The following is a 19,454-nucleotide window of genomic DNA, read 5'->3' on the forward strand; positions in this document are numbered from 1 at the left end:
TCAGATCTTAAAAAATCATGTCTTATAAAAAATGTTGATGCTTTTAAAGTTGTAACATGCTCATGAATAATAAAAATATTTATGAAAAAAAACGTTACATCGCAGTGAATGTCACGGGTCAAAGGTCAATGGATTTGTTGTGAAAATGAATGGAAATGGCAGTGTCGATTATTGATGAGATTTTGTTAAGTTGCCATCCAATCGCTCTATAAAATTCTATGTATACTTTTTGACTGTATACCAATAGTTTACATCAATATAGTTTTATATCTGTTGTAATGAACTAAATTGGTTTATTGTTGAACTTAAACTTCACTTATTGATCAATACTAAAGTTTAACTAACCAAAACTCATTGAAAAATTAGGGTAATCATAAATTAGATCATCACGAGAAGCAGGTGAAGCTACAAACATTTGTGAAATATGGGTAAAGATTCTGTTTTCAATTATGTTTCAACAACATTTTTAATATCGGTGTGAAATGGATGTTATTCGTTGTTTATACCTAACTGAATTATATGGATAAAACTGATTTATAAATGAGCCATCAACATCATCGTCCACATCCAGCCCAGGGTTCACCAGGCATGTCACTGATGATGTCAGAAATGTCAGATCCAACATCCATTGGGTCACGATCAGCACAGGCCATGGCTGCAGCAGCCATGTCGATGAGATCACAACCAAATGCACAAATGAATGACACAAAAGCTAAAACAGTTCTGAAAGAGGCAGTAGATGCAGTTGTGAATAGTTTTGCCAAGCACACTCAAGGATATGGAAGAGGTATTGAATTACATACATGTACAATTCAGTTTCAGGGTTTCCTCTGGACCTCAAAAAGTTGTCGCCTCTTACTTTCGCCAAATTTAAAGTTGTCGCAAAACTGGGGTCACATTGGGGAAATAAAATTGTGTTGTAATAATACAAACAAAAGCTATTGTTTAATGAGTTTATTTGATAACAGCAAATTGATTAAGTTAATTTAATAAAAGCACATTGAACAAGTCGATTTAATAGCCAGACATTTAATCAGCTGCCTGCATATGTCACCCCCAATTTGTATGCTTCAGCAGCTTTCTGGTGCTCTGAAAATACATAATCAGGCCTTTTCCGCCCTATGCCATGGGTCTGAATATGGGCCCCATTCCCAATGCAAATCTGGTTGTTTTTTTCCCAATTCCAACTTCCAAAGATTGCAAAGTTGATTTATTTTTCGGCCGCTAAAAATGCGCAAAATAACGTTACCTTCACAGGTACTTGAACAATTTGTTTTTGATCCTTGTATATATCCTTATTATACATGTATATACAAGGACCAAAACAAAATTGTCAAGTACCTGTGATCGCAGATATCACCATTACACGCCACTTTGCGGCAGTCACCACAGTCCATTGCTTTCAACAGTGTTGCTTACATAATGGAAATCTGTTGGTAAACCACTGGTGAACGGCGAGTGACAGTCTTATGTCATTTCAAGGAAACATTGAGCAGAAAAAAATGTCAATTTTCTAAAAATCGCCATTTGCGAAAAGTTGATGCCAGGATTGAATTGTTACTTTGGGGACATTGGCGATCGACAGCAGGAACCCTGAGTCTGTTGGTATTGTTTTAGTAGAGTTTGGTATAAGGAGAACTTAAAGATGTAACTTTGCATATGAATATAATTGCTTAGAACTGTGCAATTGACAAAGAAGATTATTCAGAATTTGAAAATATTATAATTAATTATGGCTTCCCCTGGCTAAACATTTTCTTGAGCCAAAATACTTTAAAACATTGTAATAATTTTCATTATGGTGGTTTTATGAGGTTTCATGAAGATGCTGCAGCCAAATAAAATTTTCTTTAGTCAAACTTGCTCATTTGTAGCCATTGGCTAATTTGGCGAATGGCAACGCAAGCCTTGTGCATATGATTGCTGACAATGTCTTCCAGAACAGTTTATATCATGCTGTAATGTTGAAAAGTATGTTCTGTACTGCTTTTTAGTATGTGATGTGTAAAATTAAGAAGATTAGGATATTGAATTCACAGGTTGAGTTTTTTCTGTACAAATTCAGTGTCTGTATTTGGCCCCATTTATTTTTTTAAATAAATCACAACAAATGCAAACAAAACATTAGGTCTCCTCAAACGTTACATCAAGACAAAACATGAAAAGGTCAAATCACTATCCTATCAAACACGTCCCCATCTTGAATATGCTTCCCCCGTATGGTCACCACACACTCAGGTCAACAATCACAACATAGAAATGATTCAGCTGCGAGCAGTCAGATGGGTAAATAATGACTACTCCCATTACACCAGTGTCACACAACTGCAAAATACACTCAACTGGCGCACCCTTGAGAACAGACGCATAGATGCCAAACTCGTCCTTTTCTACAAAGTCTACCACCATCTTGTGGCCATATCCCTCCCATCTTATCTTGAAGTCCCAACCAGGTTAAACAGACACATGCATCCCCTCAGTCTTCGTCAAGTCCATACAGGTTACGATTACTTTAAGTACTCTTTCTTCCCCCACACCACAGTATTGTGGAACAGGTTACCCCATCACGTCGCAATGCTGCCTGACCTTGAGAGCTTCAAGCAGGCAATAGCCCAACTTAGCCACTAAACCCATGGGAATTGTTTTTATTCATTTTTATCCCTTGTATACTATATGACTTTTAAATCTCCTAACAACCTAACAACACTATCCTTATTATGGTACAAATTCTTAATTTGCTGAAAGATATCTTTTTCATCTTTTACACTTTTACTTTACTAACAGCCAATACGCACCCTGCCCATAATACTCGAGAGAGGCGTGAGGCAGTACTATGAGATAGATAGATAATATATTTTTCCCAATTGGGACCTTAACATTCCTAATTGAAGGTTTAAAAAAAAATCTCAATATTAAGATCATCTACCATCAACTTCTATCTATAGGTTGAACCTTAGTAAATATATAGTTTTGACAACACCTTTATTCTTAATTTTGAAGCATTTGTAAGCAAAACAACAACAATTTAATTTTCCAATTTTAGAAAAAATGCTGGGATTTTCCCAATCCAACAGGACCCGGCCCCATTCCCAATATGGTGTACTTCCAATTGATTTTTAAAATTCTGACCAGTGGCCACATGCTGCCCTGAACACATTCTCTAAGCCATGAAAATTGACTTCTGTAACAATGTTATACAATGTAACATTCATTCCCACAATAAATATTTTAATGTATATGAGGATAATAATGCACATCATGTACATGTTAGTTGACTTATTGTAACTAAACAATAATTTCTTCATGGGAAAGTATCTTTAAAGTTTATTATCCTCGTTTCTTATTCTATTGTAAAGAGATTATTAAATTCTTCATGTACATGTTGTAGAGGGATTTATTCCACTGCAGCCACATGTACAATGTAACTGTTATTTTAATTTTAGGCAACAGGGCTATTTTGTTAGGGATATTGTAAGATGATATGTGCTTGTATAATTTTCCTTTTTGTAATCAGTACGTAAGACTCTTTATTTTGAGTACTGCATGTACATTTACACTGTATGCACTTTTGCAGTGATTCAGATATTCAAACCACAGACCACACAGTTGAAAACACATGTGAAACCTTAAGTTGTTAACTCTTCCAAATTGTTCGAGCACCATTAATATACTTATTCATCTAGTATTTTAATATATTTATAATTTTATGTTATTTTTTTTAGGTAGGCAGTGATTTGTTTGGTTCAAATTTGGGTACGGTAGTGGGACCCATTACCACTGGAAAAATGTATATATTTTCCCCAAATTGGACCTAAAAATTCCAAATTGCAGGTTCCCAAAAAAGAATACATCTTAAATAACTCTTAGCATGTCATTTATCTCCAAATCCAAATCTATAAGTTTGAACCTTAGAAAATATTGTATTTAAATCACTTTTATGACCAATTTTAAAGTATTTGTAAGCATAAAACCAACAACATTAATTATCTAATATTAGTCAACACAACACGATTTTTCCCAATCCAAAGTAGACTTGAAGCCATATGGTACATGTAAATGTTGCTTTACATGCTATCTGTTGCAATCAAATTCCATGCTTGATATTATTGGAATTCATGGCAATGTGGTATGGCAGTGGAATTTAACTTTGAATGAAAACATAGGGTAATAACATGAACATGTACATGTTTCCCTAGGTTGAAACGATACAATGTCAGTGTCACTGTCTGGCTGTAAAATAATGGCTCAATAAAGAGGGCATTATGACCATATCCTGATAACAATACTGTAGGAGACGAGCTGTAACAAAGAATCCATTTCTTTCATAAAAGTGAAAGAATGTCAAACTTCCTCTGATCGTATTAGATGTCATGGGTATCTTTGTAGCAAATTGCGAGTATGAAAGGCTGGGTGAAATATGAGACCTTCATCATAATGTTAAACATGTTTTTAATGTCAACAAATGGAGATGTTCAAATTTAAGTTCTATTTTGAGTTTTGAGTAGTTAAAGCAAAGGTCCAAAAGCAAATGAGAGATTCACTTAGTCTGTCACTTTTCTGGTTATTTGTAAACTGAAAGCAAAAGATTGGATAGGTACACATTTTTTACTATTTTCCTGATAATTATTATATCAAAAATAAAAAGGTTTTATGCCCCTGAAGGAGGGCATATAGTTATCCGACTGTCTGTCCGTCTGTCCGTCACACTTTGCTTTAAGGTTTCGAAAAATGCTCATAACTTCTATGTCGCTTCAGATAGCAATTTCATATTTGGCATGCATGTGTATATGGACAATGCCTTTCCATACGCATACAAATTTTGCCCCCTGTGACCTTGAACTTGGGTCTGTGTTTCGGTTTCGAAATCTGCGTTTAGGTTTCGAAAAAAGCTCATAACTTCTATCAAGCGTTTATAGGGGGCATGAATCATCCTATGGTGACAGTTCTTGTTTATGTAATTTGTTGCACTTGCATGAAAAACTGCTGTAACTGTTGCATATTTTTCCAACACTGAAGTACCAACATAAATCAAAGTACTGGTGGGGTGATTTTGCTCACATTTTTCAGTCGTTAAAACACTTAACACCTTGATGCCAACCAATCACCTTTTTTGAAGAAAACAGATGGAAGTAAGGAAGGGTGACCATGGTGACAGGCTGTCAACATTATATGATTTAGCTATTGGGGTTAAATGTAAACGCTTTTTAAAACAAGTGTTTGTCGTATTTGCAAATTGAAAGCTAAACTGCGAAGATATAATACACTTACCCAGTTCCAAACTTGACATAGATCTGATAAAGACAAGCATTGCAGTAATTTTTAATAAGTACAGTAAGGTTTGTGGATCGTTTTTGTCGAAGTACACGGGCCTCAGTGTGTCAAAGTATAAAGTTAATCCATTGAGTATCAAGTAAGATACGGCAAATGTTAGTTTTTGAGCAATCGGATACTAAAGGTCAATGTCAACACTGGGTCAAGCTAAAAAAAGTAAACAGAAAGGAGTGTTATGTCGAAGAATTAAGTAAATCCATTCAATAATAGGGAAAAAAAGTATCACCTACATGGTACTCGAACCCACGACCCCGTGCTTAACAGTATCTTGCTGTACCGACTGAGCTACCCGGATGAACACAGTAATCTTCGCAAAACGTATAATTAAAAAAATCATAGAATTTCCGATAGCTTTGACATCTTCTGAGTGTTCATTTTTTGCAACGGAAAATACCGATGTACTTCGTCACAGTGTTTTTTGTGGCGCATTAATCATCTGATCGGAGCTATTTTGCTTGCGAATGCAGAATCTGGAGATGCAAAGTGGTTGGATGCAGTTACGGACTTCTTTCTTTGGTTTACGTATATAATGTTACCTCTGGGGCGAATTGCAGAAGGCAATCGCCCCAAAAACTAGCCTTAATAAAAGTTTTGTTACATCAAAAGTGTCCAAGAACCAAATAATGAAGGAAGAAAATAATAAATACCCATAACATCAACATAATTGTTGAATGATCATTGTCTATCAGCCAATTAACAAATAATTGCCTTTATGATACACAATGTTTTTCTCATTTCAGTTGCAAAAATATTTGTCAAAATAAATATTATTATGTGCATGAACATTGTTTACTGGCCAATGAACAATTCTTTGTTGCTATAATATATAGCTTTATTTTTAGGCAAAAATGAGCTTGTTTGAAAAACTACATGTAAGCATTAGTTATCTTTGTCATTGTCTATAAATGTAGTTGGCAATCATCAGTCATCAATAACCATAACAGGGCTTGTTATTACATGGTACAAATTTAAAGAAATTTACGGAAAAAAATTATTTTGCAAAAACCTCACTCATGAACTTGGTCACTTTTGGTCTTGTCCCTAGTGAATGTGGTCGAGGCCCTACAGGAGTTCTGGCAGATGAAGCAGGATCGAGGGGCTGACCTGAAGAATGGCGCCCTGGTTGTATACGAGTCCCAGCCATCGAGTGCACCGCCATATGTCTGCTTTGTCTCACTGCCTGGGGGGAGCTGCTTTGGGAGCTTCCAGGTATTCCTTTTTTTTAAATGTATGTGTACATGTACTGGTCGTGTACGTTATTCCGGCCACTTTTGGGACTATTTTTAACAAAATCTTTTGTTTTGGGCAACTGGTTGAAACTAAACTTCACATATATAATCCTTGGTTCAAAACTCACCTAGCATGAAAATTTCAATTGAATTAGATCGGTGTATGTTACTTTTATGAACAGAAATTAATGACATATAAACTCAATTTTCGTAGGGCAATTGTACCTAAAAAATCGGCCACTTTTCAGTTTAATCTGCAGGTACAATTACAAAGCAATTATCTTTAGACAAATGTCCTCATTTTAAGAGTATTAATAAAGGTTTACGTAAACAAAATGTTCGACTTGAAACTTAAAATATATGCAACATTATTATACCAGTTACTCCCCCTTCTTATTTTAATAAATATAAACATGCACTGTTAATGGGGAACTGCAAATTCATAAAAAATATTTATTTTTAATAGTTTTTATAAAAATAATTTAACATAGCTAAGAAAGTAAAAACATTCTGTTTAAAAACTTGACTTAAGTGTCGATTTTTTAACGCTTATATTAATTTTACCAGATGTAACCTATTAATATTCTAATCAAGGGAGATAATTTATATATATATATATATATATATATATATATATATATATATATATATATATAATTAATTGAAAAAGCCTTAAATAAAGTTTATTAGATAGAAATAATAATAATTTTATCAAATATATTTGTTTCTTATATGAATATAATTTTCGCAATGGATGATGACGTCACTTTTCCCATGTAAGAAATATTTCGTGTTATGTTTGAGACATTTTAATGCAAACGTTTACAGTGATAAGCTTCTTTTATTTGCAAAATATTGAGAGTAGGGTTGGTTTTCAAGTTGATTGTTCTAAAAATAATCAAAATAATATGAAAATGATTAAACACAGGTGACCGATTTTTTTACGTACAGGCCGGAATTACATACACGACCAGTACTGTGGAATCTGCACTACCATATTTTGTGTGTAATCTTCAAGGGTATTTAGACATGCCCAATGTAAATTTTTCATTCTTTTCACCCATAGAAAAAATGCTTCCCAACCAGTACATAATTAAGTAACAAATGTGTTGTTGTTAATTATAAGTGACTCAATTGTGCTGTTTCCTCTTAATTATTTATAATAAAGCATGTACATATATTAAGAATATATTCCATTAGGTATTATCGTAACATGTATTTAAAAATAATTGATGCTTCTACTAAGTTATACTGAATGGTATTCCATTCTCATTAAAAGCAAATACAAATTTACAAGAAAAATCACTAATTCAAGCGTTAAAAAAGGGTGTGACTTATTTTAAAATGGAGATGCATATTAAATTGGAAGGAGAGCCAAATATTTTGAAAGATTAAGGTCTTAAAAAAGACTGGTTCTAATTTATCTAAATCCCTCAAATCTACATGTAAGTTTTCAAAGTTGATTTGAGGATCATTTATTTGGTTTGTTTTACATCACTCGCATTGTGATTCCTTTGAGAAGGTTGACATCATAAATTTCTTGAAATATTTGTTCAGTATAGTGTTTTAATCTCAATTACTTCAGTGGCAGATGAAAAAACAAATCATGTCATAGTGGCATCATTGCAAGTGTGTGCAATACATGTTGGCAGTGTAAATAGTTTTTCATCGGGGATCTTAATCATGTAAAAAAAAACTTACAAACATACTGATAAATGATCTTTATGTGACTAACTATTATAACAAACAGACTTTGTTGCTATGGTACATTGTATGTTTTAAGCAGTAATTTGTATTCTATGTAAATGTACCTATACATGAACATTGCTTGACATAACTGTAATTTACTTATCTACCCATTATTAAATTGGAGGCAAATTGCTTTCAGCATAATTTACAGCTTACCACTTTGATTGTCCTTTGTAAATATACTGTAATTGGTGCGTCACATTTATTCTTTCATAAGTGATCTAGTGACTCTTGGCAAGAACTTACATTAACAAACAAGTACTTTACATTTATGATGTTAATTTATGATTCACAGGTGTGTCTACAAATACTGTGTGTGTGTGTGTGTCTTGTTATAAATTTGTTTCCTGAAAGCCACTTAATATATATTGAAGCATTCCCAACTGGCCTGGGAACACTGATACGGTATCCTTAAAGGGGCCGTCCAACAGATTTTGGCATGTATTGAAGCTTGTCATTAAATGCTTTAAATGCTTTATATTGATAAATTTAAACATTTAAACTATAAATCTCCAGTAAAAAAAACAAGAATACAATTTAAAAAAAAAGGAAAAAAAAGTAACCCTCAACAGGGTTCGAACCACTGACCCCTGGATTTCTGAAGTAAAAAGCCTCCCGCCTAGACCACTCGACCAATTAATTCCACGCTCACAATCAGAGCAGATGTATTGTTTAGCTATATAAGCAATCCTCTTAGTTTCCCAAAATATTGATTGAATCGCGCGATACGACGCTTTATCTGTTGGATGTCCCCTTTAAGGTTGTGTAAAATTTGCAGGAACAAAACTGATCGCAAATCAGGAAACACTCAAGGGTATAATTTATGCACTCTCCATAAGCATCAATATGAAAATGGCCTGATTATGCCATTTGCGTCTTCTTTACTGTTTTTACTGTTGAAACAGGCACTTGTACGTGATTTCAGTTGACTACACTATTTAAAAGTGTTGAACCTTAGATTTATAATTTATTAAAAAGGATCATCCTCAAAGAAATCATTCCAGATAAAGATAAAGACTTTAAAATGTGTTCTTAATAATTATTTGCCGATTTAAAATTATTTGCTGATTTGTAAGCTGTCATTTCAAAATAATTTGACACTTCAATGAATACAAAATTTAATGTACATGTGGACTAAAGAGGCGCATATAGCCATACATTGTTAACATGCAAATCCTTAAAATTCTCTGGGGGAATATTTATAATTTGTTGAAAGTATTACCTGTAAGATAAACATTAGCAGCTAAATTTGATCATGCTTAGATGAATGATTGGGATATAATCTGAAATGTCAATTTGCAAATTCCAAAGCAGGTAGTTTGTCACACATGGTCCATGTTTCACAAGATTGTTTGTATAGGCTGTGTTGTTCCAGTATGTTGAGCAAGTGGAGTGTTTTATTATTGCTATTAGTTTCAATGTATTTAGCAAATATTTGTGAAAAAGATATATTCATCGATGCAATTAGATGTGTATTAAAATTACAAATGGATTTCAGACATTTTTATTATATTGTTGTTTCATTAATGCTTATGGTTAGCCTTTGAATGGCATTGATTGGCCCAGCATTTACTGGTTTTCATTTGGGGTTTAAGACTCTCTCTTAAGGTGTTGCAGTTACTGTTAAATTCAATTCTGAAAACCCTGTAAAACTGCATTTGATGAATGCTTTGTATACAGGCTGCCTGTATACAAAGCATTCATCAAATGAAGTTTTACAGAAAGCTGAGTGATTTATTCTATCAAGACTTTATGTCCCTGAATTGACCTTATTTTCAATTCTGTTTATATATATAAAGTTTCACAATCAGGCAAATGAAATTTGTAAAACTGTAGTAATCCCCATGCAAAGTGTTTTATTTGTATTTAAGATTTCTTGAAGTAGTATCAATTTTGTATGTACATAAATACTTGACAGACCTGATTGAGTGTCTTGCTGAAATAGCAGTTGTCAACAATGTTATCAAAGTCTGTTCTAACTTATTCTACTTTCATAAGTATTAATTCCGAAAAAATGCCAATTGTTCTTTATCATAGCTCTGTTCATGCAAGTTTTAATGTTTACCAAAGTGACCATGCAAGTTGACAACAGATATGGGCAAACATTGTTATGTGGTCTACCAAACAGAGACTAGTTATAGTCTGTGTACACAGGATTTCTCACAGAATTGGTATTTGAAATTCAAATATAATGCAGCCAGTATTTTTCCCCAGGAGGTATTCCAAACCATATGATTATTAAGTGCAAATACACCATAGAGCCCAACCTTTCCCTAGGAGTGAAACAATGTGGTTGACATGCATTCATTCATTTAAAATATTGATAGTGTAATTGTCATTTTGACTAAGAAATATAAAATATTGTATTTACAGGGCTTATTTTGTGGTTGATGTTAAAGTTTGTATTGGGTCATATCCTCTATGGCAATAAATAACATATTTCCCAAAATCAACTTAAAAAATTGTGCAAGTGATTGAAAAGGGATGATTAGTTGTTAAAACCATTTGGGTTTTTCTTATGAATTTACTGTTTGTTTAAGTTTTATCACGAATAGTTAAAAGTTTATGTATACACAAAAAATATATTATTTAATTTATTTTACCCAACTTAGACTATATTGTTTAATACACTAAAATTCCAGATGTCATTGGTATACAGTTTAGGTCATATTCCCAAAATGTTAAGAAAAAGCCCTGAATTACATTTGACAGCTCTTGTGTTTTATTTCTGCTCTTGAATTTTTTATTGTTCTACTTGACTTTCTACCAGTTATGATGTTGAATTTGTTGTAAAAAAAGTTAACAATCAGGGCACTTTTAAAGTTTATAATTTCACCATACATGATAGACTTGATAGTATTTAATTTATTGTGCAAGTTACATATTTTATTACTTCAGTGACATTGCAAATCGTGCAACAATGAGCATATTTTAAACCTCCACAAGTTATTCAAATTGCAATATTATATTACCAGTGCTCAACATCATTGCATTACCATGGATTTGTGTTGTGAGAGATGGAATGTTGATGAATCACACTAATTTTCATTTTGCATAATTTTTTACCTGTAAGTAAAAAAAAACAACAAGATACAAAAGAAGATGTACAGGTGATTTTGTTCGCAATAATTGTAAAAAAAACTGTGTTTAAATGGGCCTGATCTTATCTGTATTGATATACACTGTTTTCTTAAGCTGAAGAATGCTTTGTATTGTACAGGTAAACCAGACTTCACATTTGTTGTACATGTATGGTAGTGAACCAGAAAATTTCAGTTTCACATTTACTTTAGATTAGGTCTTCTTTAGTCAACCTCTTTTAAATTCCATCTAATAAGGTTTAATTAGCTTCTGTAAAAAAAAGATGAATATCTTTTGTGTGATTAAAGCAGTTAAAGATAAAAATAAGTTTCTTTATTAAGCAATAATTTTTTTCAAATGTCATTATGCTGATGGTGTGCTCCATATATTAAGTATTGAGCCAGACATTATATAGTCATTTATTTCATTCTTTTACAAGTATGTTATGTGTATTTACTTCTCTTTTTATGAGTCTTTATATCCTTAGAGCCAGGTTAATGCTCTTCATTATTGGGTCTCTATTCAAATACCTCAATGCCAACATTCTAAAATATCTCTATAAGCCATGATCAGTAGGTATTGGACATACTTTCTGTTCATTGATGTTCCTCAAAGCCTTGTAGATCATGAACAGTGACAACCTCTCATTTTACCTCCTGCTTATCTAGTGTTTGGTAAATTGATAAGCTTGATAAATATGTAGGCCTGAGCAATATGGCATTAATTTGTCAAGTGTTGGTCTCTCAATTGAACAGGCTAAATGTTTTTAACACCATGTATTGCTGTTGATCAAGTCTAAATATTGTCATTTGCATAAAATTCCCAACCTTTGTATACTGTTATTTTGGTTGAGACAATACAAGTGAGACATAATAACCCTTTACCACTCAGATACATATTTTTACGCTTTTGTAGTCCGTAACAAAGTAAAATTTAATGAAAGACCTATTTTTCTAGATTCAACTTTTAAAGGCTTCATTTCCAACCCATAGATACTGATGAGCAGCACACAGCATAAAACCTGGACAGACTGCGAGTTACTCGAAGGCTGTTCTGGTTTTACGCTGTTTGCACATAGCCATTTTCACTTTCTCTCTGAATGGGAAAGGGATAATTTAGGGAATAGCAATCATTAAATGTATGAAAACTTCATTCACATAAAAAATATTATTACTTTACTGTAAATTAATTAGAAGCACATGTTTCTGCCTTTAAACATCTTAGAGATGTGTTGTCGTAAAGAATGGTGCTCTCATAAAACATTGTGCTCTCTTTCCTTTCCAATATGCACATTGTCAATTACAGGATCAATTATTGATACTGTAGATGTCAATTATTCAGTTATTTGCATAAGTTGCTAAAATATACCTTATGTCACATTATTGCTGAAAAAAGAATCAATGCAAACTATCTGTTTTTAAGATATGTTTGAATGCTCATTGATACATGTATTCATTATTTAAAAAAGAACATACTAGTGATAATAAAAGGAAACAACTCAATTAAGGAAGAAACAAGAGATGTGTTTGTAAGAAACACCATGTCCCCTACTGCCCCGCTTTGAAGCCATATATTTGACCTTGGAGGATGACCTTGACCTTTCACCACACAAAATGTGCAGATCCATGAGATACACATGCATACCTAATACATGTATCAAGTTGCTGACTTCAATATTGCAAAAGTTATGGCCAATGTTTAAGTTTTCGGACGGACGGACGGATGGACGGACGGGACAGTTCAACTGCTATATGCCACCCTACCAGGGGCATAAAAATACACCTAAACCAATTGTCTAGTCGCTGTATTTGAAATAACTATCTGCAGACAAATGATAGTTGGTGATTTAACAATAGCTTTTTTTGTTTCCAACAGTGCAATTTGTTCTTTTAAGTTTTTACAAAGTTAAAAGGAAGCATTATACCAGTCTAGGCTGTACTTGTATACGATCTTTTTGAGGTTATATGCAGTTATGGCACAATATTTTGTTTAGGGCCAAACTTGCACAATTCAATACCAAAGGTATGCTTATATGTTTATTTTTGTCTGACTATTACTTTATTTTCAGCACTGTCCAACGAAGGCTGAAGCCAGAAGAAGTGCAGCAAAAATTGCCTTAATGAATTCGGTGTTTAATGAACATCCCTCGAGGAAAATCACGGATGACTTCATAACGAGGGCTGTCAGGGATGCCTGTGCCTCATTTAAGGTATGGTTAAAATGAGTCGCGTTCTGAGAAAACTGGGCTTAATGCATGTGCATAAAGTGTCGTCCCAGATTAGCCTGTGCAGTCAGCACAGGCTAATCAGGGACTATTCTTTTCGCTTTTATGATATTTTTGTTTAAAGGAAGTCCCTTCTTACTGAAAATCTTGTTTGAGGCGTAAAGTGTCGTCCCTGATTAGCCTGTGTGGACTGCACAGGCTAATCTGGGACGTCACTTTATGCACATACATTAAGCCCAGTTTACTCAGAACACGACTTAAATATATATAAAAGGAGATGGATATCTGAAGTTGTTTGCTTAAACGCCATGTTGATTAATATGCGTAGGTTTCAATTGTTATACAAATATCAAGATGTCTTGTGTCCATTGGTTTTAATACACATACACCTGAACATGCATTTTGTTGGAAATTATAATGATGTATTTTGAGAACTTTGATTTTGGTAATTTTATCAAGGATTGTGTGAGCACTGATGGCCGAGTGGTCTAAGCGATCGACATTTACTCCAGGGGTCAGTGGTTTTAGGCCAGTTGAGGGTTACTCTTTTTATGGTATTCTTGTTTTTTTAACTGACACTTTTTAGATCCAATGTTCACATTTATCAATAAAAAGCATGTAATGACATGCTAAAATCTGAGAAAAGGCCCCTTTCAGGAAATTTTTCATGAAAGGTTACTTGAGGAAAAATTGTAGATCAAATTTTATATTATATACCAAATTGTTTCTCGTTACAAATGGATAAAATATCATTTTAGCAATAAATGTATGTATGAAGTTAAAAACATAATTATAAAACATACATGTAGACGTAATAGCTAGAGAAACTTAAAAAAAGAAGAGAAATTAAGGAATGCCCGTAGGTGTTCTTAAACCCTTTCCCATTTACGAGCAAAGTGAAAATGGCTATATGCAATCAGTATTAAACCACAGCTACCTACGAGTAACTGGCAAGCTGTTGAGGTTTTATGCTGTTTGATGCTCATTGTTATTTTATGGTCGGAAATTAAGCCTTCGAAACTTTAATCTTTTACGAAAGGTATTTAATTTGATTTTATAAGGGACAACAAACACATCAAAATGTGTATCTAAGCAGTAAAGGTTAAGGGGCTGTGTGACTACAGGCCTTTTTAATGGAAAATGATAGGTGCCAGAGGTATGTAAGTCAACAGAACCTTGGCTCCTCTTTTTCAGGGTAATATGGAGGAGGCTGACAACCCAAACACTGGTATTGGTGCCTTCCGCTTCATGCTGGAGTCAAACAAGGGTCGCACGATGCTCGAGTTCCAGGAACTCATGACAGTGTTCCAGTTGCTCCACTGGAACGGCAGCCTCAAGGCGATGCGGGAGAGAAACTGTTCACGGCAGGAGGTGTTGTCACACTATTCGCACAGGGCACTCGACGACGATATGCGCTCCCAGATGGCGCTGGATTGGATTGCACGCGAGCAGGAGAGTCCGGCGATCATCGAGCGGGAGTTGGACATTGCCGAGCGAGAGCTCGAGAGTGCGCGACAGGCGGGCAGAGAGCTGCGGTTCTTCAAGGAGAAGAGAGACATTCTTGTGTTGGCATTGAGTCAGATTGGCCCCAGTGACAGCTTGGCATAGATGGTGACGGAGCTGTAAGAAGTGTGAACATTGTGTAGTACATCAATTATACTGGTATGTTATACTGAATGCGTTATTCAAACATGAACAAATTTTATAGCTGACAAAGGTATGCTTATCTATTGATACATGATAAAAATCATGTGGGTGAAAACACTGGAGGTTTAATAGAGTATACCAGGTTAGTGTTCGAAAGATATGTGTATTTAGTGAGGTTTTCAATCCTGAACATGCCTTGGCATGTGTATTTTTTTCCTGCCAAAGAAATTACTCCTCTTTAAAAGCAACTTCAATTTTTGTCAAATGATTACATCATTTTATGATAAAAACTGAATGACAGTGACAATATATAATGATATTCTAATAAAAGACAAAATGAAGTTTTTACAGTGAATAAAAATGTGCATGTTTTGTGACTTCAACAATTAATTAGTTTATCCCACTGGGTGATATTCATCTATGAAGATTTGAGGATGGAATAACATTTGAAGCCTCTGTTTCTGTATAAAATAAAATATTTTCATTTATATATAATCCTCATTCAATAATAGCAGCATCAATCATTATTGAAAAAGTGTGTTGCGTTTAAATGGTAGAATGCTGTAAAATTGCAGGAAATGATTGCTAACTCCCAGTCTGCTTATCTACCTGTAATTACAATACTTCAAAGTGTTCAAACTACTGTCGTTGTAATCTGTTGTATGTATTGTCAGCCTTACCTAGGCATCAACATGTGTTATACAATATAGATGTGAATTCACTGGTTGTTCTCAATGTGCTGTTTTTGTACAATACTTATGAAAAAAGAAGACTACATATTAAATGTTACCTGTTATGTATATATATTTTATACCATGTATTTACTTTGCGCTTAATATTACATTTGCAATAGATATTTGTATTCCTCACTTTGTCAAATGTATGTTATTTGTTGCCTTGTGATTTTTTAAAAAGTTAATTGCAATTAACAAGGAGACATGTTGTGCGTTTTTAAGTGTTGTGATATGTTTTTTCCTTTAGAGTATAAACCTTCAAATACTTGTTTTGTTTAATTTCAGAGAACAAACACTTATAATAAGTTATTGTTTATAATGTCTTAAAATATCTATGCAGTGAAACTGTTCAGCACACGGTTTGACTGATTTCAATGAAGATAATATAATATTTAAAGAATGTAGCAAGGCGACTTGGATGTATTGCAAACGGCACAAATAATTTAACACAAACTTTTATATATAAGACTTTCTATAAAGAAATGTACTATGGAAGTTTTCTGTTGTCATGAATATGTGGTCCGGTGTAATCAAATTCATTTCTATGTTTCTTGTTGTTATAAATAACTGCAGTACATACATATGATTGTTGTCAACCCCTCTGTATATTCTCCCAAAGTATAAATATACCTTTTGCATTTAGTTTTATGATGTTGTCAGTGTACTTTACATGGGTTGTAAGTTTTTATTTCTTTTCATCATATCTTAACCATTTATACTGCTTATACCGGTACAATATATATTTGTTTGTACATTTCATATCATTGGTACTGCTACATGTATGCATGTATCAATACAATAGATTCTGAAAGTTTTGCAAAATTTAAGACACATATTCAACATGTTGATTACCGTAATTACTTTAAGTTTTTGGACACGAAGTTTTCTGAATCCTTTTTTTGGCCAAAATATATATTTTTCGTGACTCTTAATTTTCGGACATGCCTGTTTTCGTCTATCATTAATGACTCTAAATTTTCTGACAGTATATTTTGCCAGATTTCGGCACTGTATTCGCTTGTGACACTTTGATTATTGGGTTTTACAAACGGATTTAGGTAAATAAACCAGCTAGACGCATGCCTGAGGGCAATGGGCCATAACATTTGTGTAATTGGGTATATAATCATGTATACATGTAATTGAAGAAAACAATAGCTTTACCCAAGAGCATTTTAAATGAAATCTTCCTCTTAAGGAAGCAGTTAATGTTCAATGTTTTAACTTTTTTGTTCTGTATCATTAAAGGCAAGAGTAAGCAAAGCTGTGAATTTGTTTTTATTTTAGAGTAGAAACACTGTTGTGCATTGATTTATTGCTTTTATTTCAATATAGTTATATTTTTTGGACATTTAATTTTTGTCTCTAAATTTTTCGGACACCAGAATTTTGTTAATATTTTTCATATCTAAATTTTTGGACACGAAAAAAATGTATTATTTTTAAGTGTCCGAAACGGTAATTACGGTAGTTAATTATTACTGAAAACTCATTATTTGACTACCAAGTTAATTAGTGAATTATTAAAAAACAGAAAACTCTTGAAGCAAATAAATGAAAGTATTTAAAAGTATACTTACACTGTGGAAACACTATGAAATCCATACTAGCTGCATTGAGAAGAACTAAGTAGTTTGTCATATACTTGTGTTGTTTTAGCATATTGTAAGTATGCATTCATGTCTTTCTGTAAATCTTTCTCATTTAACCCTTTCAAGGAAGCAGAGGGTGTATTGATTTGCACATGCCAGTCGGTCTGTCCGTCAGTCAGACGATGTGTCAGTCCAAAGCCCCTTGTTTCCACACGATATCTAGAGAACACTTTACCCTTCAACATTCAAAGTGTTATCATGGTTACTTGTAAGGAATGAGAAGAAGCATATTTGTGGTCAACTGCTCAAAGGTTGATTGAAGAATCAATGTTTCATTACTGATGCAGAGCTATTAAGAAATCCATTTTCTTTGTTATCAATAATTGGTAGTCAGTGAAAAACAAATTTCGACCAAGATTTCAAGAAATCAAGAACAAGCGAATTGTTCACAGCTTAATGATTCAACTAGAATATGGATATTTGCTTGTTTAAAGACAAGGGAAAGGAAAAGTTCCAGAATATTGTGATGATTAAATAAAGGAAATAAAATAAACTTTTTTTTGCTGAAGCTGGAAAGTTAACAATTGTTGTCATCAACAAGCAGATCTAAAATATTGAAATACACACGTATTCACTGCATATTTGTTTTATGTTAATAGTAATAAATGAATGTTTAAATATTATTGGGCACTTTGGATGTTGGGAAGATGCCAACTGTATTACTTTTGATTACTGCAAGTCAAATGTCAAGGTCACAGGGCATTGTAATAGGAAATCTGTTTTTTCACTACCGGGTATATCTTGAAAACACTTTTACCTTCATTCATACAAATAGGGATACTGGTTGCTTGGGATGAAAGGAAGATGCCTATTGAGTTTGAGGTCAAAGGTGAAGGGCACAGGAGCTGATATTATTGAACTGGTTTTAGCATATGTAGAAAATGCTTTAGGGTATTATCATCTTGATTTCTAGTATACTGGTCACAGGGGCCTTTAACATGAAAAACAAGTGCACATACAATTTTGTTCCAATTTACTATAGTATAATATAGTTTTGGAAACACATGTTTGCAAACTTCACCTGTTTACTACATTCTGTATTCTTCACATTTTAAATACTTACAGTTTGTATTATTTTCTGTCCAGTATTTTGATTGAGCACTTTGTGCAGAAATATATAGCTATTTTAACAACAGTAAAAAAAAATCACAATAAGTTTGAAGAATATTTTTTTAATTATTATTATGCATTTTATTGTATAACTATTATCAACATTTCTAAGCATAATAAAGAATAAATACAAGTATTGAAGTTGTTATGTTTCATCTTAGAGAAACATTTCTTTAATACAAGGTCTTAACACAGTATTGTGTATGTAAAACAATCTATGTATACATGTACTACATTTTTACATAATAACCAGTCAAACACCTGTTCTGATGATGTCTCGGTCCAGTTCATAGACAGCAAAAGTTGATCAAACTCGGTATGTCATAATGATATATTGAGCGAGTTCAAAAACGGTTCTGGTTGGTTGAAAAACTTGGCCGCCATGGGGCGGGGCAGTTTGTCTTAGATTTCCCTTTCGGCTGTACAGTGTTTGCGCTTCTTTTGGTTTTGTTCAATATCATAGAGGTCGGGATACAAAAATTAATTGAAGACAAATCTGTTGTCTATTTACGTGTCGTTTGAGAACTTGGATAAACAAATATCATCTTTCTTATAATACACAGAATTGACGCACCTGTACATTAAAAATGTTATTTAAAATGAAATCATTTTTATTTCATTTCCTCGACGCTGTTTCATCTGGGATAACTTCTTTGTCGACAACTTCATGTAAGTAGAGATGAATACTTATATACTT

At 33.3% G+C, this 19,454-nt stretch overlaps 1 protein-coding gene across 1 annotated transcript; it reads left to right on the top strand.

Moving 5' to 3' along the window:
• The first annotated feature begins 93 nt into the window (after nucleotides 1-93).
• LOC127842637 (protein limb expression 1 homolog) lies at nucleotides 94-18,893 on the top strand. Its single transcript, XM_052372263.1, has 4 exons — nucleotides 94-787; nucleotides 6,377-6,540; nucleotides 13,459-13,599; nucleotides 14,809-18,893. Exons 1-4 carry the CDS (start codon nucleotides 541-543, stop codon nucleotides 15,220-15,222), a joined length of 966 nt encoding a protein of 321 aa, XP_052228223.1. The 5' UTR covers nucleotides 94-540; the 3' UTR covers nucleotides 15,223-18,893.
• The last annotated feature ends 561 nt before the right edge of the window (nucleotides 18,894-19,454 follow it).

The sequence above is a fragment of the Dreissena polymorpha genome, chromosome 1 (assembly GCF_020536995.1).
Source record: "Dreissena polymorpha isolate Duluth1 chromosome 1, UMN_Dpol_1.0, whole genome shotgun sequence".
Classification (NCBI taxonomy): Eukaryota; Metazoa; Mollusca; class Bivalvia; order Myida; family Dreissenidae; genus Dreissena; species Dreissena polymorpha.